Source organism: Dreissena polymorpha, chromosome 12 (genome assembly GCF_020536995.1).
Source record: "Dreissena polymorpha isolate Duluth1 chromosome 12, UMN_Dpol_1.0, whole genome shotgun sequence".
Lineage (NCBI taxonomy): Eukaryota > Metazoa > Mollusca > Bivalvia > Myida > Dreissenidae > Dreissena > Dreissena polymorpha.
In genome coordinates this window covers 23,046,153-23,057,607 of record NC_068366.1, presented here as the reverse complement: position 1 = coordinate 23,057,607, position 11,455 = coordinate 23,046,153, and the positions used below count along the sequence as shown (strand labels likewise).

The following is an 11,455-nucleotide window of genomic DNA, read 5'->3' as shown; positions in this document are numbered from 1 at the left end:
ATAAACATGTGTGAATGTCACTCTGCGTATTTGGTCCATAATTACTGGTAAACATTGTTTTGAATGTCAACGCAACAAGAATACAACTGTGAATATTAAATGCAACTATCAACTCAATAGTTACCACCTTCTTTTAGCAATCAATGGAATAACATACCTACAAAGAGAAAATAAATGCAATAGCGAGCAGAGAATTGACTTTGTTCCGACAATTAAAACCATTCCTTATGCATTCGTTTAACGTGTTTTCTTGAGTAAGTTATGCCTTTAGACAGGAAGCGGCTTTTCTTTGATTACGTCAAACTGTCAATTCACACAGATTTGCGAGATTTTTAGGGTCCTTGGTCATTTGTTTACATGTTCAGTATAGAAAATCACCAGGTCCTGCTAACATGAAAACTTTGGATTAAATTATCAAAATAAAAACAATGTTGCAAACTGTATTTATATTGATTGGTAAGTACACTGCAACGCCGATATATCGCGGACCGGTATATCGCGTTGTCCAATATATCGCGCTTTGGCTATGGATCCCAAAATTCCAACAAGCATGATCACAAAATGACATGTTTTAATCTGAGAATTCGCTAACTTAAGCAAAAAACCGGTTCTACCTAGTATTAACACCCTATATTTCGCGGCTTACTATGGCACACAATGAAGCGTGAAAAAAATCGATAAGTGACAGCGTTGTTTGCACTCGGACGGGGTTGTTTTTAACACTTAAGAAATGAGCAATTCGTGTCACTGCATAGGTAATAATGGCAGTTTACTGGTATATAAAGCGTTAAATTTCGCAACTGATCATTCTGTCTCTGTACACGAAATAAATCGCAAATATGGCTACGAGCAATAGTGTCACACGCAAACGTAAACAGTTCTCGATTGTTGAGAAGATCGAGTTTATAGACAAGATAAAGGCTAGTCAATCCCGTACATCGATAATAAAGGAATTAGGTGTCCCCGAAGGTACGCTAAGAGGGTGGCTAAAAGATGAAGAAAAGCTACGAACAGCAATATCGGAAATGGACACCCCAGACCAGAAACGCAAACGGTTTAAGGGTGCTAATGATACTGAACTCGATAAAGCAGTAATAACCTGGTTCACACAGGCGCGTACCGAAGGTATGCCCATATCTGGCCCCAATATACAACACCAGGCCCTAAAATTCAACAAAATGTTACACCCTGAAAACAACTCGTTCGAGGGCAGCACCGGATGGTTGCGCAACTTCAAACACTGCCATGGTATAAAGCAAGTAACCATCCGGGGTGAGGAGCGTTCTGCGGACACAGAAGCAGCTGAAGCGTACCCGGAAGAGCTCCGAAAAATGATTGAAGATCAAGGTTACATTGCGTCGCAGGTATATAACTGCGACGAAACGGGACTCTACTACAAAATGCTACCCGACAAAAGCCTCGCACAGTCGAGTGACAATAAAAAAACACTCGGCTTCAAGCAAAGCAAGAACAGACTCACCGCTCTGCTATGCTGCAATGCGTCGGGTACCCACAAGCTCCAGCCACTGATCATCGGGAAGTACGAAAAACCGCGTTGCTTCCACCATGTCAATCTAAAAACGCTACCAGTCCACTACGACTTCTCGAGTAACGCGTGGATGACGGGGGCAATATTTGAAGACTGGTTCCACAAGAAGTTTGTGCCTGAAGTTAGGAAGTATCTTCGTCAGAAGAAACTCCCACTGAAGGCGCTCCTTGTGGACAACTGCGCCGCCCATCCTAAGGATCTCAAGTCGCGGGATGGACAGATAGTCCGCGGGATGGACAGATAGTCGTGTCTTTCCTGCCAAAGAATACCACATCTAAAATACAGCCATGTGACATGGGAATAATATCCACAACGAAACGGAACTACAGGCGACAACTAATCATGGCCATAATAGACAGTGACAAAAACCTGACGGACTATCTAAAGCAGGTCACAATCAAGGACGCTATGTACCTGTTCGCTACGGCATGGAGCGAAGTGTCCGCCTCCTGTATAGCAGCGTGCTGGCGGAAAGGCCTGGGTGACGCTGTCGGTGAACAAGCCGACAGTGACAGTGACTTCGATGAAGCCGATATAAGGGAAGCCGAACAACGAGTTGAGGACTACTATGGTTTCAACAACCACGACATGCTCAACGCCAAGCAAGCCCTGGGACCAGTGACGGAAGAAGACATCAAGACGTGGCTGACAGTGGACGACGAAGAACAAACATCAGCAGTGCTTACCGACGAACAGATAATACAAACAGTGACGGAACCCGAAGCGACGAAAGAAGAAGAGGAGCAAGAAGAAGAAGACGAGGAGCCCATTCCTGCTATGGCAGAAGTAGTGCGTTGCATTCAGGTGGGGTTACGCTGGGTAGAGAAATCTGCGAAAAGCACCCCAGCTGAAGTCATGCATTTTAGAAATGCACTTTACTGTGCGAGATCAGAAGCACGATCATCCTTGATACAGAAGGAATTAACTGACTTTTTTAATTTTAAAAGACAGTGATGTATATTTTGTTTTGAATATGTATGCTCTTGTAAATATGTGTATATATAATTGTTTTTATCTATATAAATGTTCGTTCTTGTAAATGTATTTGAATATGTTCATATGAACACCATATAAATAAACATGTACATATGCTTTATTAAACAATTAAAAAAAAATCGTATTGTCCGATGTATTTTTGTTCAGACTGCATATTCTTCTTGCTTGATATCTCGGTATGCGTGTAAATATAAAATAAAAACAAATGTAAACAAAAGTGGCATGCAGCCTATGTATTCTATACGACTATTTGTAACGGTAAACTCGTATTTGACAATAATAATTCTTCTTTAAGCTGATTCGCGAGCGATCGTACCTGAAAGTAAAAAAATATATAATTAACATTTTGGTTTTACGACAAAACTAATACAGATACGTATGTAGTTATGAAAATGTCATCTAAGAATTGGTTTGCAATAATTACGATACAAATATATAGCAGCGCCGCATATAAAATGAAAACATTGGGGAAATTTGACAAATTAATCGCGGATACGATTAAGTTAGACATTTCTCGAGCTACAATCTCTATATCACGCGCCGGATATATCGCGCTCGCCATCTTTGGACCCCACCAACCGCAATATATCGGCGTTGCAGTGTATTAGTTAAAAGATAACGTTTTGTTTGTCGTAAATCAACGAGTTTTCTATACAACAACAACTACTTCTACAACCACGTCGGGATCAATCTATCTTGGTTGTTTTTTGTTTTTTATTGTAAATATTATACTACATGTACATGTATGTACTTGTAATAAATGTAATTTTATTTAAAAATCAGGAAGTCAAACAAAACTAAATTGATCGTTATCTCGTAAAACGCGGAGTTTCCCCCGCGTTGCCAACGCCGAGGGCCACCGCTTCGGCTTATCAGTTTTGCCGATCGTTAACCGCCGCGTCCAAAATCGTGCAAACGCCGCGTATCGCGGGATTTTCTTAATCTCCCTCCAGGTCAATTCCCGCGGAGTAGCGAGGGAAATTGGGGAAAACGCGTGGAGTGTACTGTACCTTCTTTGCTCATACACCGTATGGGCAAACTCCCTTTGCTCATACACCGCATGGGCATAGGACCCCTTTGCTCATGCACCGTATGGGCAAATCCCCTTTGCTCATACACCGCCTGGGTAAACCCTCTTTGCTCATACACCGCATGGGAATACCCCCTTTGCTCATACACCGCATGGGCAAACCCCCTTTGCTTATACACCGCATGGGCAAACCCCCTTTGCTTATACACCGCATGGGCAAAAACCCCTTTGCTTGACACTAAACATGCATGGATCAGGCTCCATTAGCAATATTTGCTCATATATGTATGAACAAACAATATGCAATTGATTTATGCTGAATGAGTATGTGAAATATAGATAGGATATTTGTTGGTTTGGTGAAGTGATCATAGAAATTGAAATTATTTTTTTTGTGTGTGGCGAAGTGAAAATATATACTTTTTATGATCACCAGCGAATACAAATCGACAGTCTATTGAAACTAACAAATTTTCTTATTATTTTATGCCCCAGTTGACAAACTCACTGCTATAAAATCCATGTTTATTGAAAAATTCTGCTGGAACACGAGTTATATGATGCTATGTCATTTCACAATTTTGAGCCAGACGTCATTTGTGGGCCGTTGCATTTACTGTAGAAGATCAGGATTAAAAAAAAGAAAAATAACAGTGAAAAATATTGATACTTTTCACTGTTTGAACAGTGAAATATACATTTTATGTCACACATATTTCACTGTAAACCATCAAAAAGCATAAAATAATATGCTGTTGTTGTATATTTTTCAACACATCTGGATGCCTCATTTCATAAATAAGCAACAATTTTCATTATGCAAAGTCAATTATTTTATTGTTTTCCCTGTTTTACTTCATTTGGAAAGTTTTTGACATGTATCGAGACTTGTACATTAGGTTTCATTACATATAATTATGGTTTTAAAGAACAACATGCAGTTTTCAAAATTAAGGTATTAATGTCAATAATGTTTCTAAAAGGTCACCTTATTTCTGGCTGGTTTAAAAAGTAAAAATGCTAGAATCATTTTATTGCAAACATGTTTGTTCTTTGAAAAATGGTCATTAGTTATGCAAATAATCATAGTGCATCAAATCACACATAAAAAGACAAATAAATTAGCAATCTTGCAGTATTAACAATGAGGATCAATACATAATGTGTTTCATAGTGTTTTTTTTTTACTGAAAATTTACATTTCGCCTACTGAATGTAATAAGTCATGTAACTGACATTTTTATAAATTTTTACTTTTTTAGCCGGATTTTTTTCGAAAAAATCTCGGCTTATAGATTGATGTTGTCGGGCGGGCGGGGGGGCGGGCGGGCGGGCGGGGTGGCGGCGTGCTCGAAAATGTTAAAGTTCTTATTTCATGGTATAACTTTGGTATGCTTGGACCTAGAGTCTTCAAACTTGACATGAAGGTTGGCCAGGATTAACAGATGACCACTGGTCATTTCAAGGTCATTCATTTGAAGGTCAAGGTCACTGTGACCTTCAATATAAAAAATGTTAAAGTTGTTATAACTTTGGTATGCTTGGACCTAGAGTCTTGAAACTTGACATGAAGGTTGGCCATAACTAGTTAGTAACCACTGGTCATTTCAAGGTCATTCATTTGAAGGTCAAGGTCACTGTGACCTTGAATGTAAAAATGTTAAAGTTCTTATTTCATGGTATAACTTTGGTATGCTTGGACCTAGAGTCTTCAAACTTGACATGAAGGTTGGCCAGGATTAACAGATGACCACTGGTCATTTCAAGGTCATTCATTTGAAGGTGAAGGTCACTGTGACCTTCAATATAAAAATGTTAAAGTTGTTATAACTTTGGTATGCTTGGACCTAGAGTCTTGAAACTTGACATGAAGGTTGGCCAGAACTAGTAAGTAACCACTGGACATTTCAAGGTCATTCATTTGAAGGTCAAGGTCACTGTGACCTTGAATGTAAAAATGTTAAAGTTGTTATAACTTTGGTATGCTTGGACCTAGAGTCTTGAAACTTGACATGAAGGTTGGCCAGAACTAGTAAGTAACCACTGGACATTTCAAGGTCATTCATTTGAAGGTCAAGGTCACTGTGACCTTGAATGTAAAAATGTTAAAGTTCTTATTTCATGTTATAACTTTGGTATGCTTGTACCTAGAGTCTTCAAACTTGAAATAAAGATTGGCCAGTACTAGAAGATGACCACTGGTCATTTCAATGTCATTCATTTGAAGGTCAAGGTCACTGTGACCTTAAATGTTAAAATGTTAAAATTGTTATAACTTTGGTATGCTTGGACATAGAGTCTTCAAACTTGACATGAAGGTTTGCAAGCACATTTATGTGTCCAATCTATCTGCTAGAACTGGTGTGATAGAAACCTTTTGGAGTGATCATAAGGGTGTCTGGATTTCTGTGTCGGTATGTGAAAGCAAAACAATAAATAGTATTATTTCATCTAAGTTTATTTTCTTACATTTGATAATGAAATTGATGGAAACTTCAAACAATATGTTACTAATTTGCTAATAAAAAAATTGAGATCAAACTTTCCTAATTGTCAATTCAAGTTCATATTTGTGACCTTAAATGTTATTGTTGTTCATGTATATGCATGCATTCAAAACATAACACAAGGTTTGCTCATGCCTTGAAAAGTACTTACATTTCATTTTGACCTTTGAACAATATTTCAGTAATTTAAGTATTGCATTGACAAAAACACGAAAGGTACTTTCCTGTCATTTAAATCAAAAATCCGGCTTCAATGCGGTCATCTCCGACCGCGGAACTCTTGTTCCATTTTTGTGTTTATTAAGGTGACATACATCAACTGTTAAAATATTAAGTCAACATTTTTTGTAAAAATAATGTTTTTATCAAATTTTTGAAATTGACATACAGTCATTGAAATTCAGATTTAAATCTACAAGCAAGTCGGGCTAGTAATACGGGAATTTGTACTAGCCCAAGTCAGATTTTACTAGCCCAAACATTTTATTTTAAGTGCAGATAAACATAACATAAAACATCCAATGAATCATTCATTTATTCAATCTTTAGAATACAATACAACTCTCTTATTAATTTCATCCTTGTCCAAGTCAGCTTCCTCGTCATCTGAGCATCCTTGTCCAAGTCAGCTTCCTCGTCATCTGAGCCAGCCTCTTTTGGATCCTGAAATAGGAAGAAATTTATTTCACACACGGATTTCAAGCTACTCACAATTATAAATATGTACATAAAAATTTAATTAAAAAATTAACAGTAATTTGAAAATAATAATAAAAATGTTATTGATATTCAAGAAATAAGACATCTACTTTGTTATCTAAAACTTTCCTTTTTTATAGGTTATTAGACGTTTCACTGTACAATACGGATATATAATTGGACAAGCACACAGTTTGACGTCATTTTGGACGAGCCGTTAGGCGAGTCCAATATGACTTCAAACTGTGTGCGAGTCCAAAAATATCACGTACTGTACAGTTTAAACGTCAAATAAGCTTTTTATTCTATATCCCTTTCTGCTGCTCTTTGTTTCATTTTAATTTTGATTTTAAAATGCTTTAATTGCATCTATGCTATTTTCAAGACAAGCGTCCGTGTGAGTCCATTTTAGTACATTCGGATACTTTTTCTCGGTAACGGCTTTTATCGTTATAAAACAATTGCTTAGTGCAGTTGTACTCGACTGTCCAATATGGAAAAAATACAGACTTTTTGGATCCAATACCGGAATATATTGGACGGTCACGTGGTACATATGAAGAATGCCGATTGGATGAATTTATTGGATATAGAATAATATGTTTTATAATATTGTTGATTTATTTGAAATTATATAAGTGTTATTTAACTATAAGAACAATTGCTCTGTTAACTCATGATAAAACCTTTTTTTGAAAATGTCAGTTTTTTTTGTTGGTGAAATTGTATTGAATATTTTAAATAACATACTGAAAAATATAAATTAAATATCATTGTCCATGCATCCTCTATGTGTACTATTGCTATATCATGTATGAAGGGGCTAGGCAATTTTAACTTGCCACAAAAATTGCATATGTTTTTTGGAAATTTGAAAGCATATACTTAAAACAAGTTTTGAAGTAAGGATTTGTAGGATCAAGGAAACATACAGTTGTGTATGAAATAGGGATTTGTTAAATATTTTTAAGCAGACTTCAGGCTAGGATTTTCAGGGTCTAATTGTCTAATTCTTAGGAAAGTAAAAAATGTATTTTATGATATGTCAAGCATTATAAAATGAATACAATTTTAGTTATCAGAGGATTAATAATTCCAAATAAGCCATTATTTTTAAAAGGCTATTTTTCCTCCAAATTATAACCTTTACTAAATAAGCATACCAGTGAACTCTATCATCTTGTCTGACAACGTATATGTCTCCTAAATATCTTCCCACGTCCCCATCTTTAATGTGGCCACAGCTAATTGCTTCATGTGGTCTCTTATGTAAAAACATTGGTGGTTGAAATGGGATTTCAAGTATTGACACAAATATCTGAGTGGCTGGCTATTTAAAATTAATCGAAAACAATGAAATTAATTAATGGTGTGTTATAGTTTGTGTTTAGTGTAAAACCATGTATTTCACCATTATGTATTTAATAGTCTTTGAATCAACTGTGCATACATGAATTGCAAGTGAGGTAAAGTTTATGACAAAAATATTACCAACTGCGAAGTTATGGGGCAAAACTCCTTATTACAAAATTGATCTTGACACATGAACAGCTCCAGACGACATAAAGATTTCCAAGGCCATAACAATATGCCCCACCTTCAGCTTGGTTAATAAAACTGAAAAACTGATGGACTTCAATGTTGACATAACCTTACTTTCTTTTATCTTCTGCAATTTCTGTGGCAACTTTTAATCCAGATGTCCCAACTGCCTTGATTAAGTAGGGTGTCCTTGATTTGTCTTGGACACCCTGCAGCTGTCTGAATAACTAACAATTAAACAAGAACATAATTACATTCAATGAACTGATATCTTTCACCATCACTTAAAGGATACAACTCTGAACTGACCAAATCATACTAACATATGTCAACGCAAAAACAATATCCCTCTGCCTTCGGCGGGGGATAATAAGATAATGAGCATTGCACCAAAATGTGTCAAAATGTTTATTATCAAATTAGCATTTGTATGTAAAACATGAAAGATGTGTTTCTTCGAGCAGTTAATAAATCTTAATTGTTCATTATTTAAGGGAACAGAAAATGTAAGATGCACAGATTCTTACGTTTTGAGCAAATGACTCTTGCGAGTGAGACTCGAAAATACGCTCTACTGCTGCCCAGTTTTCTTGGCTGTAGGCGGCAACTGAGAGGACTGTGCCCAGGCCCTCAAGCTTGTAATCCTGTTATTAATAAATTTATAATATTGAAGTTAAGTTGATGTTCACCATCGGGCCGTAAAAATGGGGTGAAGAGCCAGGGTTTACAGGGGTAGATCGAATCCTCCAGCAAGTATTGGTGCCTTTCTTACTCAATGTTGTCCTCCATGAACTGGTACACTCCACCAGCGATTTTCCTTGTCAAATTGGGAAAAGTACCCGTACCGGTCCAATTGGGAAAAATTGAGTCGTGAAAACCTCAAAATTGGGAAAAATTGAGTCATGAAATCCTTAAATTGGGAAAATCGTGTCTTGAAGTTTGGGTCTTATTATATATAATAAATAACAAAATATTATAAAGAACACACAAAATCAATTACTAGTTGTTTTAATCTCTTATAAAGCAATGTCTCTCTCTTTCATTTTTTTGAAAATTTCAACAATCTTTGATGTTTGATCATCACTCACTTGCTGGCATCCCTCTCTGCACAACATCATTAGTGCTGTCAATGTGTCCTGTGATAGACGGTTCTGATTGGTCGTGCAAAGATTGTTTGAAATCTTGAAACCAAACTGCGTCAGTAAACGGGATCCACTTGCCTGATGACTCTTTTTTAGTTTTTTTGCATAATATTTGCTATTATGACTCATTTCAAACTACGATAAGGTTACAAACCGATGTAAAACAGTACGCTGGCTGCCTGACAAAAGAACCGGAAACAGTAAAGACTCTATTGATTGAACACGCTGAATAATAAAACCCGAAATTAATTGAGCGCGTGGTTACACACAACTATACGATTTTCTTTGTTTGCTCGCCGAAAGTTGGGTTTTGTTTCGAAACTTTCGATCGTTTTGAGAAAAAATTCGGACGCCGATTGGGATTTTTTCAGATGCCGATTGGGAATTTGGGAATTTTCGCTTGATTGGGAAAGTACCGTTTATAACTGGACCTTTATAAAAGAAATATTGTTTTTACAAACAATGAACTTTAACACAAAATACGTTTTTACATAAAATTGCAGCAAAAAACATCTCTAACTGCAACAGGTTTGACCTTGAAATTTATCTTGGTTCTTGCAAGGCCAAGATTCTGTGGACAATATCTTGGTTGCCTTGACTAGTGTCATTTCAGATGTTGTCTCAAGGCAAAAACGACTTTTAATTGCCACAAGAACACCATCAATGAGGGGGGCTATAAATGTCAAAGTTGCCTTTGGGCCCCGCAGCTGAATGTCTTGGTAGATTCTATTTTCCACCACCTCATTCACTTTTTCAATGGCCTGAGATAACCAACCAAAGTATACAGACTGAGGCATATGTGCAAAATTATCTTTTTTTGATGTAAATTTAAATATTCAAAAATTCCAAAAAGAATAAGTTAGCCACAAACTACGGTTATAGTGGATCTCAGCTCATCCACCATCTCGGTAGCTGTTTCCACATAGATCTGGGAATCTGCAAGGGCTATTGCTCTTTGCTGCAGCTTGGATGAGAGGATGTTCAGTGGCTCCAAACGTTCCTGTTAGTGTTAGATATAATTTTGTTGTTGATATGCTTAAACGAACTTTAAGTCACATAAGTTGTTGAGCATTGTTATTTGCATTAAAAATAATTAAGAAAGATTATTACGACTTGATTTTTCTATTTTATATGACAATCATTACACAAATAATGTTCACTGTATCAAACCTTTACAAAAAGGACATAAGGGACCACGCTCTTCTGTCTAAAAGCAATCGTGCCAGGCCTTCAGCCTTTGGGTTGGTGTGACTCACAGTTGATAGGTGGGCATGGTATGCTTTGAAGTTGTGTACCAAACTATCAACACCCTTGCCAAGATGTGGCAGCCATCGGGTACCAGTGGCTTTGGGAGGCATCAATGGTTTAACTTGTACAGCAGTGAAAGCGTTCATTAATCCTTTTTTGTTTTTGTACTGTTTGTGATACATAAAATAAGTCCAGTCAGCAAAGTAATCAGCTTATCATGAGTTTTGTTTTGTTTTATGGTGTCATGCCAGGCCAGTTCTAGACGGTTGAAGCAATGAATATTTACAAAATGTACGCCGATATCCTGTTTGAGCTTTGCAGCTAAACCATTGCGTACCCCTACCATGTTTGCTGCCCCATCAGAACCTAATCCGATCAGCTTTTCTGAAATATTAAGATTCATTTTAATTATATGTTTATAGAGTTTGATGTGTTTTTTGCATTATATCTGACATGATTTTATGACATAATGATTGAGTAGAGATACAAATTGGGACGAGTCCATTTGCCATTAAGTTTTTGTTATACCCCCTATAAACATCTACATGAAGTATTCAAAGAACAACTTTTGGCTACTGAGTGCATAATTTTGGATTGTAATCATGTAACTCATACCCAAAGGGTTTCATGATTGTAAAATGAAACTGGTGGTATTGTTTTCCAAATTGTCAGCTTTGCTGGTAACAATGTTCTATACCTTTCTCAAGGCCGTTTTCCACCAGTACATCATCGACAAAGGCCT

At 36.8% G+C, this 11,455-nt stretch overlaps 3 protein-coding genes across 4 annotated transcripts; 2 read left to right on the top strand and 1 right to left on the bottom strand.

Annotated features, from left to right (window-relative positions):
- Nucleotides 1-839: 839 nt before the first annotated feature.
- LOC127852437 (jerky protein homolog-like) lies at nt 840-1,793 on the top strand. Its single transcript, XM_052386392.1, has one exon. The coding sequence runs from the start codon at nt 840-842 to the stop codon at nt 1,791-1,793; it is 954 nt and encodes a 317-aa protein (XP_052242352.1).
- A 98-nt stretch (nt 1,794-1,891) lies between these two features.
- LOC127852436 (jerky protein homolog-like) lies at nt 1,892-2,503 on the top strand. Its single transcript, XM_052386391.1, has one exon. It carries the CDS (start codon nt 1,892-1,894, stop codon nt 2,501-2,503), a length of 612 nt encoding a protein of 203 aa, XP_052242351.1.
- Nucleotides 2,504-7,942: 5,439 nt separating this feature from the next.
- On the bottom strand, nt 7,943-10,855 carry LOC127853056 (uncharacterized). 2 transcript variants are annotated; one of them, XM_052387183.1, is made up of 5 exons: nt 10,636-10,855; nt 10,337-10,465; nt 8,851-8,967; nt 8,438-8,550; nt 7,943-8,045 (listed from the first exon to the last, which is right to left on the bottom strand). In XM_052387183.1, the coding sequence occupies exons 2-5, from the start codon at nt 10,367-10,369 to the stop codon at nt 7,985-7,987; spliced, it is 324 nt and encodes a 107-aa protein (XP_052243143.1). In that variant the 5' UTR covers nt 10,370-10,465; nt 10,636-10,855; the 3' UTR covers nt 7,943-7,984. The 2 variants fall into 2 exon arrangements, 1 of the variants encoding a protein (XP_052243143.1); XR_008036418.1 differs by lacking the exons at nt 10,337-10,465; nt 10,636-10,855 and adding an exon at nt 9,620-10,258.
- Nucleotides 10,856-11,455: the final 600 nt, after the last annotated feature.